This window comes from Berghia stephanieae, chromosome 13 (assembly GCF_034508935.2).
Source record: "Berghia stephanieae isolate SIO BIC M18660-M18661 chromosome 13, UCSD_Bste_1.3, whole genome shotgun sequence".
In the NCBI taxonomy this organism is placed as follows: Eukaryota; Metazoa; Mollusca; class Gastropoda; order Nudibranchia; family Aeolidiidae; genus Berghia; species Berghia stephanieae.
The window spans coordinates 4,126,048-4,144,931 of NC_088372.1; the positions used below are offsets into that span (position 1 = coordinate 4,126,048).

The 18,884-nt window shown below is 36.8% G+C and overlaps 1 protein-coding gene across 1 annotated transcript; it reads right to left on the minus strand.

Moving 5' to 3' along the window:
* Positions 1-494: 494 nt before the first annotated feature.
* On the minus strand, positions 495-13,155 carry LOC144958754 (uncharacterized). Its single transcript, XM_078890939.1, has 3 exons — positions 13,011-13,155; positions 4,956-5,209; positions 495-1,111 (listed from the first exon to the last, which is right to left on the minus strand). The coding sequence occupies exons 2-3, from the start codon at positions 5,198-5,200 to the stop codon at positions 898-900; spliced, it is 459 nt and encodes a 152-aa protein (XP_078747065.1). The 5' UTR covers positions 5,201-5,209; positions 13,011-13,155; the 3' UTR covers positions 495-897.
* Positions 13,156-18,884: the final 5,729 nt, after the last annotated feature.

The following is an 18,884-nucleotide window of genomic DNA, read 5'->3' on the forward strand; positions in this document are numbered from 1 at the left end:
TACTACTACTACTACTATTACTACTACTACTACTACTACTATTACTTCAAAAGCAACAACAACAACAGCTACTGCTTCTTCTACCACCGCCACCACCACTTTCTACTACTACTACTACTACTACTACTAACAATATTAATAATAATAATAATAATAATAATAATAATAATAATAATAATAATAATAATAATAATAATAATAATAATAATAATAATTAATAATAATAATTAATAATAATAATAATAATAATAATAATAATAATAATAATAATAATAATATAATAATAATAATAATAATAATAATAATAATAATACCACCATCACCGCCACTACAACAACAGCCACTCCCATATCTACCCGTAACTATTACCGCCAAATAACTTAACATCCGATCTCCGTTTACTTTCCTCTGACCTTTCACCTCAGAACCGTATGTATTATTTACGTAGTGCTGCCATAACATAAAACAATTAAAAAGTTGTAAATAATTTTAGAATGTTTTTGTTCAGCAAAAAAAAAAAAACAAATTAAAAAAAAAACATTTGAGTCCATCCTTAACCCTCTCCTTAACAGCAATTTTTACAATTAATTTCCCCCCGAAAATTCACACCCACCCGACACAAAAATAGATTTTTCTTACTCAAACAAAAGAGCAACAAGTGCATTCTATACAGAAAACTGTTCAGCTAAATGATCTCTAAACCACAGTGTTTAGTATTCATAGCTGTAATCAAAGCATTTTTTTTACATTTTGTGATGTACAAGAGCATTCAGAATGAGAAAATTGTTTATCGTGTCGTAACGAATGTGACGATTTTATCTATAGTTGGTATGGAGAGGGTTAATCAACCAACCGTTTTTGAGGTTTTAGGTCACAAGGGTTTGTTGTTTGTTTCATCTAAGCGACTATAATTTGATAGAATACAAGTAGGATATGCAAACAACCAACAACCAACGCGTAGACCTGGGTGTGAACCGACCCTGCTCTACTCTTGCCTTCCGACGATTCGAAAAAGTCCGATTCGCAGATCTTATCCTTAATCTTTTCATACTCATCCTCGTCACATTTCCCATCCTCTGAGAGGAACTCCATGGATTCCTCCGTAGAGATCCTTGAGAAAAGACATAAAAAATTAAAAACAAAAAAAAAAACAAAAAAAAACACAAAAAAAAACAAACAACAACAAACAAAAGCTTTCATATAGCGCAATATCCACGTAATGTCTTCAACAAAACTATTCACAAGGGGACCAACACTGCCGTTGTTTAAAAAAAAAACAAACAAACAAACAAACAAACACAGTATATATATGCTATGCATGGTACCCAAATTATAGCACATACTGTGTTCTTCAATTAAACGACAGAACAGCAGCAACATGTAACAGGTAGAACGAAATATGACGCCTGTTAGGCGATATATTTCTTTTTTTTTGTCTTCCGATAGCAGATACAACGCTGTTAGCTGCCAGGTACCCATTTTTTCACACCTAAGTACGGTGGGAGAATGTGAAACTCGAACTAACTGAGGACCTTCCGATCCGAAAGCGAGGGTCATACCACTAGACCACATAGCAGCACAAAAGACATGCACAACTACAGATGTCATTTCTTTTGGACTTGTCATTATTTAGTCATTAAAAAAATTGACGCATTTACTGGAAAAAAATGCCACGGGCTTCGGTACAAAATACCGGGGTTTTTTTTGGTATTTTGTTCTTTGTTGAAGCTGTTATATTCCCGTTAAGAGGGACAAGAACAAACCAAGAACAAATGGATGTCCAGGTCAGACGCAGAAAGTGGCGATGGTTGGCCATACCCTGCGGAAAGAGCGCTGTAATATAACCAACCAGGCTCTCGAATGGAACCCACATGGAAGGGCAAGAGGAAACGGGTTCGTCCAAAACAGACTTGGGAGGAAAAGAAGCCTTTACCAAGATTTCTGCGTCTCCAATCTTTATCTGGAGTGAGGGAAAGCAAGGTCTGTGCCGAGGACAGAAGAAATGGAAAAGTGCTGTTGAGGCCCCCCTATGCTCCGCCAGGAGTCTAGAGGTATAAAAGTCAAGTCAAGTCGAGGAATACATTCACTAACTTGTTTACAAATCACGGTATACAAAACAAACAAAAAATACAACTGAACGTAATAATAGCACTGGCGTGGCATGCTTTCAGTATAGGGTGGTGCCAGAATCAGAAGAAAATGACTTAAAACATGTTATATTTGTAAATACAAAAGAAAGGAAAAAAAATAATAAAGGAAATGCTTAGATACTCAAATAAGTAAGTGCCAATTTTATATATTTAAAAATGCTATAATCCATTTTTAACAGATGTATGTGATGCCAGGCACCAAATACGCTTCAACAGTCGTGACGTAATTCCCTCGTAATGACGCATGGTAACTTAGTAACTGGCTCTAAACTATCGGAACAATGGCGGACACCCTTATGAAATATTCATCCGACGAGCATAAAAGCGTATACAGAGGTGAAAAAAAAACATTATAATTCTGATCATGTTTTGACTTTTACACATTCTGATCACAAGACATATGAAAAGTTCTAGCCAGCATGAAGAACAAAAAGTACCGATTTTCTTTCTTTAGAACCACGATGGTCGCCTTTGCTGGGCGACGTGACATCAGACTATGGAATCCAATTAATTTTATAGCCACGCCCCTGCGTAATAGAGAAATGATTTACAAGAAAAGAAAAAAAAATTGTCTCCCAAAACGGGTCGTACTAATTGCCCTCCGGAGCCGTCCGAATCCGTCTGGAGGTCATTTAAAGCATTCTCAAGCCATCCGGAAGCCCTCAGAGCTGTACGGAGCTTTCCAGAAGTCGTCCGAAAGGGAGGCCTTCCAATAGCTCCTCATTCTACTCCGGACGGCTGCGGACAACAAATAGTAGGACCGCCCAAAACTGAACATTTCACCCCTTCTCTCCCTTGGGATAATAGCAGACATATCGAGTGACCTCCTACCTCACCAATACTAAAATCCCCCCACTGGCTGCCAGTAAAGTTTAGAATTGATCTCAACAACAAGAAATGAAGTGAGTAGGAAAGTGCCAGAAGACAATAGAGAATAAAAATTTCATACCAGTAAATTCGCGGGTTCGAGCGTAGTCATCGGTATGTTATAGCCTGACACTGAAATCCAAAATGACTGGCAGTTTGACGTCATTATTTGGTTTATGCACCGCCTAGTGAGTTGTCGTTAGTAGTGCTCATGGAAACAAGTTATTTCATTGGTTGAACTATTGAACACAACTCACGATTTGTGTTCTTTTGTGGCAAAAGACTGGCATTTTGACGTCATTTTTTGGTCAGTGTCAGGCCATAACTTTACGAAGGCCACGGTTCGAGCCCCCCTGGCCACCGCGAAATTTTTATTCTCTAATGTCTTCTGGCACTTTCCTACTCACTTCACGTCTTGTTGTTATCAACATGTGCCTTCTCCACTCACTTTTCTGAATTGATTTTAAGATTTTTTGTTGTGCAAAAAAAAAAGCCATGAACGAAGTACGCTTCAACAGTCATAACGTCACTTCCCTCGTAATGACGCATGGTAACTTAGTAACTGGCTCTAAACTATAGGAACAGTGGCGGACGCCCATATGAAATATTTCTCCGACGAGCATAAAAGCGTATCCAGAGGAGAAAAAAGACCGTTATAAATCTGATCATAGAGTATTATGCTATTAGTTCCAGTCACTCTTAATTACTTTCCTATCGTTTCACCATTGACTCCAGTTATACTTATTACTTTCCTTCTGTTTCACCATTCCAGATATGATGGTCATTGGTTTATAATAAAGTTCGTTTGAACAAAATACAGACTTCGTGGTTATTAAGATCATGTTTTGACTTTTACACATTCTGATTACAAGACATATGATGAAAAATTCTATCCAGCATGAAGAATAAAAAGTACCGATTTACTTTGTTTAGAACCACGATGTCCGCCGTTGCTGGGCGACGTGACATCAGACTATTGAATCCAATTCCCCTCTCCTTACATCCAAGACCTAAATAAATTCTCCCTCTATAAACCAGTGCGAGTTTTGAGGTCTGCTGACTCTTTACTGCTAAACGTAAGAAAAAAATTCAAACACATGTAACAGTAAATCGTTCTGTATCAGTGCCGATCGGTGATGGGGAAACATAAGTTCTAAAACTAGATCCAGTTCTTCATATTACATTTATAAAAAGAATCTGAAAACAGAACATCTCCCCCCGTGCCTTTTCGGGTTGTATAATATTTTAATTTGTGCATTGATTCACTATTGATTGGAACTGTTTATATTTTATAGCGTATTGGGCACCTGTGACTGGAAGTATGCTCTTTATAAATGCTTCAATATTATTATTATTATTATTATTATTATTATTATTATTATTATTATTATTATTATTATTATTATTATTATTATTATATTATTATTATTATTATTATTATTATTATTATTATTATTATTATTATTATTATTATTATTATTATTATTATTATTATCATCATCATTATTATTGTCATTAGTATAATTATTATCATTATTAATAATAATAATAATAATAATAATAATAATAATAATAATAATAATAATAATAATAATAATAATAATAATAATAATAATAATAATAATATAATAATCGTATTAATAATAATAATAATAATAATACATTAAAACTAATAGTAATAATAATAATAATAATAATAATAATAATAATAATAATAATAATATAATAATAATAATAATAATAATAATAATAATAATAATAATAATAATGATAATAATAATAATAATAATATAATAATAATAATAATAATAATAATAATAATAATAGTAATAATAATAATAATAATAATAATAATAATAATAATAATAATAATAATAATAATAATAATAATATATGGGAGGTCGGCAATAAAGCAAAAACAAAACAAAAACCTCTTACATTTCACAATCGGGGGGCTCCAGTTGTGGAGTATCGCTCAGGTACAGATAATTGATATGATCCTTGCACCTCTGGGACAGTTGTCTGGAGTTATCGAAAAGATCTTGGATTCTCTGGATGGATTCATCAGCCCAGTCCATGGCATTGCCGAACCAAATAGCGTCCACGGCTGCTGGCGGCAAGATGAGGCCGGCCAGTAGCAAGACGCAGACGACGGAGTTTGAGGTTAAACGTGGGCGTCTCATGGCGAAAACCTGAGGATGGACGTCAATAGCTCAGCCAATGAAATAACTTGTTTCCTTGAGCTCTTCTAACGAAAACTCACTAGACGGTGCAAAAATAGGAGTTCAACCGTAGCCATCGTTATGTTATAGCCTGATACCGTGGCCTTCGTAAAGTTATGGCCTGATACTGACACCAAAAAATGACGTCAAAATACCAGTCTTTTGCTACAAAAGAAAACAAATCGTGAGTTGAATTCAATAGTTCAACCAATGAAATGACTTGGTTCCACTTATGACGTCAAACTGCCAGTCCTTTTGGATTTCGGTATCAGGCTATAACATAACGATGGCTACGCTGATACTGAAATCCAAAAGGACTGGCAGTTTGACGTCCTTATTTGGTTTTTCCACCTTCTAGTGAGTTGTCGTTAGTAGAGCTCATGAAAACAAATTGTTTCATTGGCTAAACTATTGAATACAACTCACGATTTGTTTTCTTTTGTGGCAAAAGACTGGCATTTTGACGTCATTTTTTGGTCAGTATCAGGCCATAACTTTACGAAGGCCACCGTTCAACAATCGTGACGTCACTTCCCTCGTAATGACGCATGATATTAGTAACTGGCTCTAAACTATCGGTACAATGGCGGACGCCCTAATGAAATATTTTTTCACGAGCATAAAGGTGTATTCCAGAGGAGAAAACATTATAAATACGATCATGATTTGACTTTTATACATTCTGATCACATGACATATGAACATTTCTAGCCAGCATGAAGAATAAAAAGTACCGATTTTCTTTGTTTAGAACCACGTTGCTCGCCGTTGCTGGGCGACGTGACATCAGAATAAGGAATCCAATTATTATTTTTTTACCGCCATGTGGGTGACTAGTTATCACACGATTTTCTCAATCATTTTATAAACGTTTAAATTTACAATAGTTTTCGATGTTGGTTCTATTGATCAGTCGCCAGAATAGTGGGTACTTTACTTAGACACATGCCATAGATAGTAAAACCTGTGTAGTTTGTGATGTTTACCTATCACTGCCATTGTTTACATTATGACGACTGTCCGAGAGGCGTGGTTATCTATGTGTCAATGTTTCTATAAGGTCATGTCTTACGTCGAGGAGAAAACATTCCAGCCCAAACTGCAATGACAGAATATTTCCTTCATGGCAACAGATATGTAAGGAGACCACCAACATGCGGCTATGTGGTCTAATGGTATGACAATTGCTTTCGGATCGGAAGGTCCTGTGTTCGAGCCTCGCTCGGCGCATAGTTGACTCCTTGGAGAAGACTCTTAACTCACATTCTCTCACCGTACTCAGGTGTAAATGAGTACCTGGTTAACAGCGTATTCTCTGTCCGAAAAAAATTGTAACATCGCCTAACAGGCGTTATGTCCCGTCCTAAATGTTAAATGTTGCTGCTGGCCAGGGAGCCCTTGTAAAGCGCCATGAGGACATTTAGTGGATTTTGCGTTATATAAAAGTACACATTTTAAATATGTAAGGAGTCCACCAATATCACGATATCAGGAACCAGGATCTCTCTACATATCAGAAATTTCTAGATTCAGATAAGTCCGAAATAATCTGTGGCCTGATACTGACAATTAAATGACGTCAAAATGCCAGTATTTTGCCACAAAAGAAAACAAAACGTGAGTTGTATTCAATAGTTCAACCAATGAAATAACTTGTTTCCATGAGCTCTACTAACGACAACTCAATAAGCGGTGCAAAATCCAAATAAAAACGTCAAACTGCCAGTCCTTTTGAATTTCAGTATCAGGCTCTAGATAGTATGCAGATGACGTCACTCAGGCCTTTGTTATTGTTTTTGCCAGCCGCGTTTGTGAGTTGTTCTCACTAAACTGTATAAACCAGACTATAAAAGTTCATGGTTACACATAGTTTGTGTGTTGGTCCGTTATACTTCCGGATGGCAATGTTGTGAACTCCTTGTCCAAGCGCATTCTATCTATAACAGAACGATTGCTATGATTAAACCCGGAAAAAATAAGAAATACTGCATGCAGTGCCCTCCGTACTAAAGTAACAACAAGATCTTGACAGCCTCAAAACTCTGGCCCAGGACCGTGACCAATGGTAACAATTATATTGTCATCTTGGATGGAGAGAGCAGCTAAATATACTCATCGAAGCTTTTTTTTAAAGTCTGTGACTTAATCACACAATTCTCATCACGCGCCATTCAGACTGCGAAGCTTACTACTTCCTTACTCATTCCCTACGTCAAACCACCGATTACTATGCCCGAGCAGATGTTAGGGGAGGCATTCCGAAAGCTCCTACATCCCAGTATTATTTTTTTCTAATGTTCTAGTAGGGGGTTTGGGAAGAGGGGACAATTTTTTAAAAAGTCTCCCCCTCCCAAACCCTATATAAGAACATTATAAAAAAAAGTCCCCCCCCCCTCACAAACCCCCTACTAGAAGATTATAAAAAATATTTTAAAATACTGGGGATGTAGGAGCTTTCGGAAGGCCTCCAGATGTTATCGAAAAATCATTTAAGTCAAGGGGTGATAGAACTAGCCTTAATTTCAAAAAAGAGAAAAAAAGTTTGCAAGTTACTCGCATATCAAACTGTTAAAAAAAAGGGGAGACCGTCCTAAAGCTCCTCGTGCTAGCATTTTTTTCAATTTCTATATTCACATTGGATCTTTTGTCATGGGTTTATTATTTCAATTTGTCAACAGGGAATGAGATTAGCGGAAGAGTAGCGTCCCTTGATTGGACGTCACCGGCCAGGAAGTTATTAGAGAGAGAACGTCATTTTGGTTTTGCGCATGCGTCTCTCGTGCTCGCTTCCGGTGAAAGCGGCATGAGACCCTTCACCGAAAGCGAGGACGAGAGAGACGCATGCGCAAAACCATGTTGACGTTCTCTCTGTAAGGGACGCTACTCTTCCGGTAATCTCATATAGTAGCGTTTTAAAAACTTTAGAACAAACATTGATTTCGTAGTTTAAGTTTAAACTTTCCTATTACGACAATTGTTTTGGTTTTCCGTCGCCATTTTGTTTTTTTAAGTATTGAAAGGTAGTGCAAAGCAGTCCTAGGGTTTGTTTTTCTATTAGGTATAGCTCGAGGTCGGAGGTTTTTTTTCTATTATTAGTCTTAGTAAATTTGCTAGGGTGTTTGATTTTCCTATTAGGGTTAGTTAAAGGTACTAGGTTAGTTAAGGGAATATTGGAGTTGTTTCCCTTAGCACTAGGAGCTTTCGGAAGGTCTCCAAAAGAGATGACAAGTAGTGCGGATATTTGGGTTAGTGGTATGACACTCTCTTTCGGATTAAAAAAAAGTCCCCCCCCCCAAACCCCCTACTAGAACATTATTTTTTTAAAAAAGAATACTGGGGATGTAGGAGCTTCCGGAATGCCTCCCCTTTACTCACATTATCTCACGGTACTCAGGTGGACCATGGACGCATACCCCAAGACATCATGTACGGTGAACTAGCTTCTGGACGGCGACCAACTGGCCGTCCAGCTCTGCGCTTCTATGATGTCTGCAAACGAGACATGAAATTGACAGGCATCGACTCAAACACCTGGGAGTCGCTTGCTGACGACCGCAGCGGCTGGAGATATGCGGTGATGGAGGGAGTGAAGAGAGGTGAGGAGAGGAGAAAGACGAAGTTTAAGGAGAGGAGAGCAAGGAGGAAAGAGAGGCAGCAGATCCAAATACCAAACACACAGTCAAACTACGTGTGCAACAACTGCGGTAGAGACTGCCATGCAAGGATTGGTCTGCTGAGGCACACCCGTCGTTGCTCTCAACAAGACTGATGAGACAAAAGCCATACAGGGCGCAAACCATCGTCTCTCGAGATAGAAGGATGCCTACTACAGGTGTAAACTGAGTATCTAGCCGTTAAGAGCGTTGTCTTTGTCCGAAAAATTGTAATATCGCCTAATAGGCGTCATATCCCGCCATAAATGTTAAATGTTGCTGTTGAGCATGGACCCCTTATAAAACGCTTTGAGCACATTTAGTGGATATTGCGCTGCTATATAAAAATCTCATTTTTTAAGTTGGGAGAAATGCCATGGATGCACTTGAAACTTGAAATTTAACCTATTTTTATCATTTTCACCTAGGAAAAAAACAACAGAGAACCCAACCATATAATGAAAGAAAAACCCCTGCAGAAATCCAATGGGGAAAAAGAGCTAGGAGTATTTATTGATAGGAAGCTAAACTTCAAGAAGCAAATTCAAGATGTTCAATCTAAGGCTGGTAAAACACTCGGAATAGTGAAAAGAAATTTCAAGAATCTGAAAACAAAACACATGACTACCATCTACAAGACTATGGTTAGATCAAAGCTGGAATATGCCAACTGCATATGGTATCCGAAATTTGAGGGAGACAAAGACTGTTTGGAAAGAGTGCAAAGGAGAGCAACAAAACTTATCACACACCTGAAAGACAAAACCTACTGAGAGAGATTGAAAGAATTAAATCTCCCGACCTTAGATTACAGGAGAAGAAGAGGAGATATGATCCTAACATATAAAATAGTAAAGGGAATAGACATGGTAGAGACAGGATTTCTTAAACAAAACAAGAACATTCACACACGAGTAAACAGCAAGAAACTAGAAAAAGAACGTTTTAAAACAAATGAAAGAAGGAACTTTTTTTCATCCAGAATTGTAAATAACTGGAATAAACTGCAAGAAACCACAGTATCAGCAAAAAAATTGAATAAATTCAAAGCAGAGTTGTAGAGAAGCAACATCCTAGGAAACAAGTTCAATTATAAAAATTGGTCCAATCATTAATAGATGAGGAGGAGCGAAGGAGACTAGAGAGCTGCGCCGGTGTTACCAATACTTAGCTTCTATACCAGGACAAATCATTCGTTTGGACAGAAAAATAAATAAAAAACTTACCGCTTACCGTCAAAAGCAGTTTAGATTTGAAGATGCATTTGTTTTCTATCAAAAAACATTCGGTACTGGACAATCCTTGATGAATTTCAAAAGTTGTGTTGAAATTATATCCTAATTTTTTTCATGATTCATTCTTCGCGAAATCGTGTGGGTTTCGTTTCTGTTATCAAGGTTCCGCCCCAGTTAAAAAAGTTTATTGGGAAAAAGATACGGAAAAAAGTGTCCATAGATAGGTATGCAATTTGGTGCATTAGTGCAGTAAAAATTGGTGCGCAAAAGTAGTTTGTAGCGAATGCGAGACTGCGTGTGTGTGTGTGTGTGTGTATGTGTGTGAGTGTGTGTGTGTGTCTCTTTTTTTTTTTTGGGAGTGCCTACGTACACGGTAACGGGGCATCTAGCCTCAGGATCTACGTACACGTAAACTGGTTTACTGTTGCAACACAAGCAATAGATGGTCCTCGCTGTCGTGACCGCACGCGCTCGTGTGTGTGTGTGTGTGTGTGTGTGTGTGTGTGTGTGTGTTTGTGTGTGTGTTATTTTTTTTTAAATCAAAACAATTTTAACCATTAATGGCGAGATTCGATCTTACACTCCCCAAACTCCAGATCTTAGTCTTAATGTTATCATTAAAAGACAAGCTTTGGGATTTATAGTTTAATTGAAGCCCGAGTCTAAATATACTCTTACTACTGCTCTCTTGGTGAAACGATTTATTCCGCATAAGCAATCTGAGAAAAAAATCAGTGTCACTGTAAAAGGTTAAAATTTCACGAAGTACGCACCGTGAACACCGCTGTAACAATCCTTTGATCTACGTCATCAGGCACCCCATTGTTTCTTTCATCTTTTCCCATTCCCCCTTACTATCCACCCCCCCCCCCATCTCTCTCTCTCTCTCTCTCTCTCTCTCTCTCTCTCTCTCTCTCTCTCTCTCTCTCTCTCGTTCTTATCATAGTGTTATCCCTTCCCCTTCCCATCTCAATGTAAAATGAAAACGTTCTGCTGTTTGCAGATACATGTATGATTGTTTTGTTTTCTCTCTCTCACTCGGCTAGGATTAAAAACCAAGACATCAGGTAATGGGGGTCTAATGCCAAAGTATAGATTCTCTCTTTGGCCAATTTAGTCACGCATGTGGGAGCCCAGCTATTTATTATGTTCTGCCTATAACACACAATAAGTGGGATTTTGGGGGTGGGTACGAAATAAATCAAGGTCATAAGTAACCGTGCACAAGAGCTGTATAGGGAATTGGTTTCTGGGGGTCTTGCAAATACCAAATATTTTATGGAAAGCTCTTTCGAACTCCAAGACGTCTGGTGTGTTTTGCTTTCTTGGAACAAACGAAACAGATGTCTTGATGTGTGACCTAGTTGTCTGATTTTGTGACCTGGATGTAAGGTTTTGTGACCTAGATGTATCCTTTTGTGTGTGCAAGCCATGCGGGTAAGTACAGCGATAGCTTGCCAGTTGAGGAAAAGAAAAAAAAAAAAGAAGCAGCGTATCTTCATTTGAAAAACAAAACAAAAAAACCCCTGAAAAAACAAAACAACTTAACCTTTTAAAGGCGAATATCAATCTTACTTGGACCAAAAATAAAAATCTTACCGTTTTCATCAAAAGACAAAAGACAAATTACAATTTAAAAACTTGAGCTTTTATATAGAGCAATATCCACTCAACGTGCTCAAAGCGCTTTTTATCAATATTCTTACTGCTCTTATGGTGGAAACGTTTTTTTTTTTCTGCGTTAAAAAATAATATAAATGACGACTATTATTTGAAAACAAAACAATCAATGTCACTGGCAAAGAGTTAATTGCAGTACTCCTGCATCCTGTGAGACTCCCACGGCACTTGCTAATCATAAAAAAAGGAAATAGCAATCAACAATACTAAGTTGAAAAAAAAAGGAAGAAAAAAAGTAGGGGGGGGAGGAGAGCAAACCCAGTAGCAATGTAACCTTTCGCGGCGAAATTCGATCTTTGACCTAACACCAAATCCTCTTTCATCAAAAGACAAGTAACGGCAAAACGATTATAGACAATTGAAGTCCGAGTTGCGATAGTCTGACTGCTCTCTTGGTGGAAAAGCTGTATTCTCCGTTAACAATAATAAAGATAAAAGCAAACTATTATCTGAAAGCAAAAAAATTGCTTCGCTGTTAAGGGGTTAAGAACATCTGCCAGCATCGTTGACATGCTCTACATCACCAAGGTCACAAGCGACACGTCTCCCTTTCGTCTTCATCATGCAACCCCCCCCCCCCCCTCTCACTCTCACGGTGGTGGTGGCGGCGGATAAAAAAGGCCTTTTTTTCTTTTATTCAATCAACTTGACTGCTGGTGGACCCTAGGCCTCTCTACAAGTCCAAGAAATAATACTCACTTTTTCTCTGCTCCAACGAAAATATCTACCCCCTACCGGTCTAATTATTTGTAGCAGACGACAAATTTCTCAAAACGGTCACGTGACACTGTAAAAACAACACAGGAAGTCCATGAAAGCTTATTTACGGCATTTCCTTTGAACCGTGTAAACAACAAAATTTCGTTTTCATTCGACTCAACGGGTCAGATTGGCCGGTATTTTTTAACGAACTAAAGTTCTGAAAAATCAAAATGTTTCTTAGAAAGGTGAAAGATGCTAGTTTTTGAAACAGAGGTAGGTTTTTAAAAAAAATCTTTATATTTTACGTGAATGCATGCTCAAGGTGAGTTGGACGTGCAGCGGAGGTTGGTAGGCCAAAGGCCCACCTCTCTACACCAAGTCTAAAAGCTCTATACAAAGGTATCCAGGTATGCATGTATTTTATGGACTTGGGAAATTTCAAAGACACTTGTTCAGATCATTTTGTGAAAAATGGTTTTAAAATAAAAATAAAAATCTTACTTGTTTTTTTTTTTAGAGAATATTTTCTTGAACTATCTAGAAACTGTTGGCAAGTTCAGCAATCCTTTTTGCTTTTGTCTCCTTCAATGGTGGAAAATGTCATCGTTAGCAACACGAAAGGATTTGCGTTCAATGGGGATGCTTCGTGTAACACCCAAGAAAAAAAGGTGTGAAACTGGACGCTAAAAATACACGAAATACTATGGATAGTCAAATATGGGGAGTAACGTGATTAAATAATATAATAATATAATAATAATAATAAGATAATAATAATAATAATAATAATAATAATAATAATAAAATAATAATAATAATAATAATAATAATAATAATAATAATAATAATAATAATAATGACAATAATAATAATAATAATAATAAATAATAATAATTATAATAATAATAATAATAATAATATAATAATAATAATAATAATAATAATAATAATAATAATAATAATAATATACTCTTTTAGAGCGCACGGTATCCTCAACATTGAGGCTCTTGGCGCTTTATAAATTACATCAACACAAAACAATATAGAAAGTACATGACATAAAAAAAGAAATATTTTCAAGGATTTCTTGAAAACAATGATTCGGATTCTCGGATTCTCTGTGGACTGGTGTTCTATAAAAGACACAACACAAACATCGTTTCGGCTTTTGGCCTTCTTCGGGTAATCAAGAACAGGAAATAATGCCAATGTAATATAACATATTTCCTTTTCTTGTTTATTTGAAGAAGGCCAAAGTTTACCATGTGTTGTATCTTTTATAAGAGTTATTTTTACTTCCTTCATTTTACTATACATTTTATTGTCTAACTCATATACCTCTAGTTTTTTTGGGGAAAAAATTGAGCTTTTATATAGTGAGATATCCACTAAACGTGCTCAATACGCTTTACAAGGGGTCCCTGGTCAACAGAAACACTTTACATGTAGGACGGGACATGTCTGCGATATTACAATTTACAATCAAGGTCCTGGGATTCAAGCCTCGCTCAGCCCATAGTTGAGTCCTTGCAGAAGGCTCTTTACTCACATTCTATCACCGTACTCAGGTGTAAATTGAGTACCTTTCCATTAACAGCGTTGTCTCTGTTCCAAAAAAAAATGTAATATCGCTCAGCGGGCGTCATGTCACGTCCTAAATGATGTTGCTATTGGCCAGGGATCCCTTGTAAAGAGCTTTGGGCAGTTTTAGTGGATATTGAGCTATATATAGATAGTATGCGCTTGGCCAAGAAGCTCACAACATTGCCATCCATAACGGACCAACACACAAAACTCTGTGTAATCATGAACTTTTACAGTCTGGATAATACAGTTTAGTGAGAATTACCGTGAATAACAAAGATCCGAGTGACGTCAACTTCATTCTATCTATAAGCTTTTAAAAAATAACTGAGTCCTTGGAAAAGGCCCTTTACTCACATTTTCTCAATGTACTCGGGTGTAAAATTAGTACTTGGGTTTTAAGAGACAGTGTTGTTTCTGTCTGAAAAAAAAAATTACTTGTAATTAATATCACCTTACAGGCGGCATGTCTCGTCCTACGTATGTTAAGTGGTGCTGTTGGCTTTGGATCCCTGGTAATGCGCTTTGAGCACGTTTAGTGAACATTGCACTATATAAAAGCTCAAGTTTGTTTGAGTGTTGTTTGGTTGGTTTTTTGTTTGTTTGTTTATAAGTGAGATAAGAAACACAGAAGGGTAAAAATTAATATTGTTTATTTAAATTGTAAACACAGAATACACACACACACACACACACACAAAACACACACACACACACACAAAACACACACACACACACCAACACTGCACATTGAAGTTCTTATTACTGACGGCTTATCGATGACGGCGTTATGGGTTCTGTGGTTTAACAGTCGCTTCAAATCATGTCCTGGTTCGAGTTCGCTCGTGTTTTTGTTTGAGGTCATTTTTATTGCTTTTGCCATGCCGGTTTTCGAAGTTCTAGCAAACATATTACATCTGTAAAACTTAATTACAATATTTCTAGTCCTACTACAACTATGTTCTAGTTTCGTAGCTCAACCTATTACTTACTATACTACTACTACTACTACTACTACTACATACTACTACTACTACTACTACTACTACTACTACTACTACTACTACTACTATACTACTACTACTTACTACACTACTACTACTACTACTACTACTACTACTACTACTATACTACTACTACTACTACTACTACTACTACTACTACATACTACTAACTACTACTACTACTACCTACTACTACTCTACTATACTACTACTATACTACTACATACTACTACTACCTAACTACTATTACTACTACTACTACTACTACTACTACTACTACTACTACTATACTACTACTACTATAACTACTACATATACTACATATAATAACTAATAATAATAATAATAATAATAATAATAATAATAATAATAATAATAATAATAATAATAATAATAATAATAATAATAATAATAATAATAATAATAATAATAATAATAATATATAATAATAATATAATAATAATAATAATAACAATAATACCACCATCACCGCCACTGCCACCACTCCTACTACAACAACAACCACTCCCATATCTACCCGTAACTATTACCGCCCAATAACATAACATCCGATCTCCGTTTACTTTCCTCTGACCTTTCACCTCAAAACCGTATGTATTATTTACGGAGTGCTGCTATAAAATAAAACAATTAAAATTAGTGCTTTGGGAGTTTATGCCACTATGTTTTTCAAATAATAGAACTTATTGGCCATACAAATTCCACTGTTACCGTAAAAATAAGTGTCATTTAAGAGAGTTATGGCCCTTTGAAAAAGTGAGTTGTGTCCCCTTGCAAAAAAGAGACAACATTTCTTTCAAAGGCTCTGGAGACTACAATATTAATTCAAATATATGCAAATTGGGTATCAAACTGAAGGAAATTGAATATACTATCAAACTATGTGCACAAGCTTTCAATTTGTAAATATTATATAGATTCACAGAAAGTTGAAACAATTTGTCAGTAATCTTATGAAGTGTCATAACTAAACTTATGGGCTATTTCAGTGTTTTACACAAAAATTATTTTTAATATGGCCAAAAACAGCATGTTCATTAAAAATGTAGCACTGAAGAAAGCTATGGCCCAAGCCTCAACAACAACCTTCATATTTCTACGTCACAGGAAAAACTAAAAGTGTACGCAACCCTTAAATTTTTCTCCACTTTGTGGGATGCCAAATTCATCATAATTTTCATTCTTTTTAAACATGGTATTGATGTCCAGTTGTCACATTTAAAAGTAAGTTGAAGCTGTGGTAAAAACAATAGATATATCATGAAAAAAGACTAATTTGTTCACAACCCAAGTGAAGCATCATTACCGAAGACTTTTGAACGAAATCGCATTGTTATATTATGAAGAATAATTGATACTCAAAAGGGATTCTTGATTCAAGATGCAGTAAGTACATAAAAACAATATCCTTATGTGTTTTGCAAACATGCTTTACTCCTTAACAGTTTGCACTGCTCACCAATTTATTACATATCCTCATCATCAGTAGCAAAATCATCTTCGTCCTCTGAAGTGTCGTCAAGGAAATCACTGTCAAAGCTATCACTACCATTCTCGGCATATGTATCTTCGTCAGTACTGGTGCAGCTTTCTTCATACACAATTTCCTGCAACTCATCTGGAATGAAAGCATCGTTGAACCACTGTACTTCCAATTCATTTGCAGAATTTCTCTGCCAACCGTTTTGGAATGCTAGGATTCTGGCACACTGCATTCCTCCAAATGAGAGTTTGAAAGTTGGCTCTTGATATGTGCAGTGACAATACTTGACTACAAGGAGGCATCTGACACACAATCAATTCCACCACTGCATGAGATGGTACCTTTCTTTCCTTTAAAACGCTGGCGAACTATGTCATACCTCACTTTGTTGACCCATGTGCATGAGGTTTTGCCATACAGCTTGCACACAAATGACTCTAACATGAGACAGTCATTACTCGAAACAGCTGCTGATGTTCCAAATCTGGAGAACAGAATTCTAAGATCTTCCTCCTTTTGAAGAAATTTTAGAGCTTTCAGCTTTCCTTGCCAAGCAAACCTTGTTGTGTCACAGCCTGTGAATGCATGGACACCAAGTAATGCATCACACATCTGTTTAGACAAAGTCTTTGCTATCTGAGAGACATTGATTTGTCGCCTGTTGTTGCCACAGCCAGTATCAAAAATCAGGGTCTTTCCAATTGTCTCTGAGAATGAAAGGAGAAGTAAGAAGACATCCGTGTCTGGTGATCTGACAACAATTGTTTCACAGTTTGGTTGGCGGGAAGCATATTGACAGTGCAGTATAATTCGTGTGTCTGCCTCTTCCTGTGATGAGTACAGATCTAGACAGGGTACAGCTGTGGTAAATTCATCCGTGTCACTGTATAGTATGGTGCATCTCTCTTCACAGACAAAGAAGATTTCCCTGTTTCTCAGTTTCTTTACATATTCGTTACTTTCCCATTCCTTGAGGAGAAACCTGATAAGGGATCTTTTGTTATCAACGCAGCTGAAAAATGATTTCCAACGTCTGGGCACTGTTGTTTCAGATCCTCTTAACAAGTATGCATTATCTTCAGAAGATCCTCCCCTCAATCTCTCACAACCTTTGATTGAATCTTCTATGTAAGTATCAGTCACAAAGTGTACACAAGCTGCTTGTGGTAAGGAGGAAAATGTAAGTTTGGCTACTTCACCAAATGTATTTGGGATTGCTGACAGAGTTTGTAACAGTGCATTGCCATCAACAATGTAAACGGTGTTTGTTTGTTTTTTTTTGCATAATCCTCGAACATTAATGAATTGTCAGGCGTGAGCTTGTGCAACAGAGTTGCTTTGTTGGTCTTCAGAGGTAAACCATCTGATGAAGCCAGCGACCATGGAGTAGGTGTTAGAGGATATTGAAGAACTTTTTAAGATCAACACTGTGCTCTTGGGACAAAACAAGAAGCTGGCCAAATAAATTTCTTTGTGCCTTGATTTTGACCACGTTCATGTCTTTTTTCACTGTTACCACTTTCCTCAATGATGCAAATGTCTTGGTCTTGTTCCTTTCTAATGGCTTGTAAAATTCTACAGTCTTTTCCTTCAGTCTGTTTTCAACAAAACTTTCAAACAATCTTTTTCCTGTTTTTTCCACGGCTAGCAGGTCATCAGCAACATCCTCTTGCACTTTCATTCCTGAAGCTAGACTGACCAGCCATCTTCAACTTCAAAGGGATTGATAAATGCTGAAAATGCCTGGAGGATCTTTTGCACTCGCTTTTCACTTTGTCTTTTTTCTGCAAGGCTCAATTCTTTGTGGGTGTCTATATCCATACAGTTGTTGTTGCTGATCATTCTTTGGGTTGCTGATACATATTCTGCTCGATTGTGTCTTGTTACACTCCAACGGTCATAGCTTGGAAGACTCTTGCTGAACCCAACAATACCTCCTTTTGTCTTTGCATGTTTGTTTATTGTTTGTTCAATGGTCATATCAACTGCTATTCTTCCAGGAGGCGTCCTTGATCTGGAGACACTAAATCCATTATCTTGTAACATTTCTTCTGCCCCTGGGTGGGAATGAATCAGGTTGGCTAGTGACACAAAATATACACTGAGATACTTGGCATAATTGTGGTGATTCATGTTAAAAAGCAGTGGGCACAGTTCTTTTAAACAAGATATATGAAGAAGAAAGTTGTTTGTCTTTGTAGCTCGCAGAAACTGGAGGAGAAGCCAAACTCTGTCCATGTATTGGATCCAGTATTGTGCAGTTTTTCCGTACTTTCCTGAGCG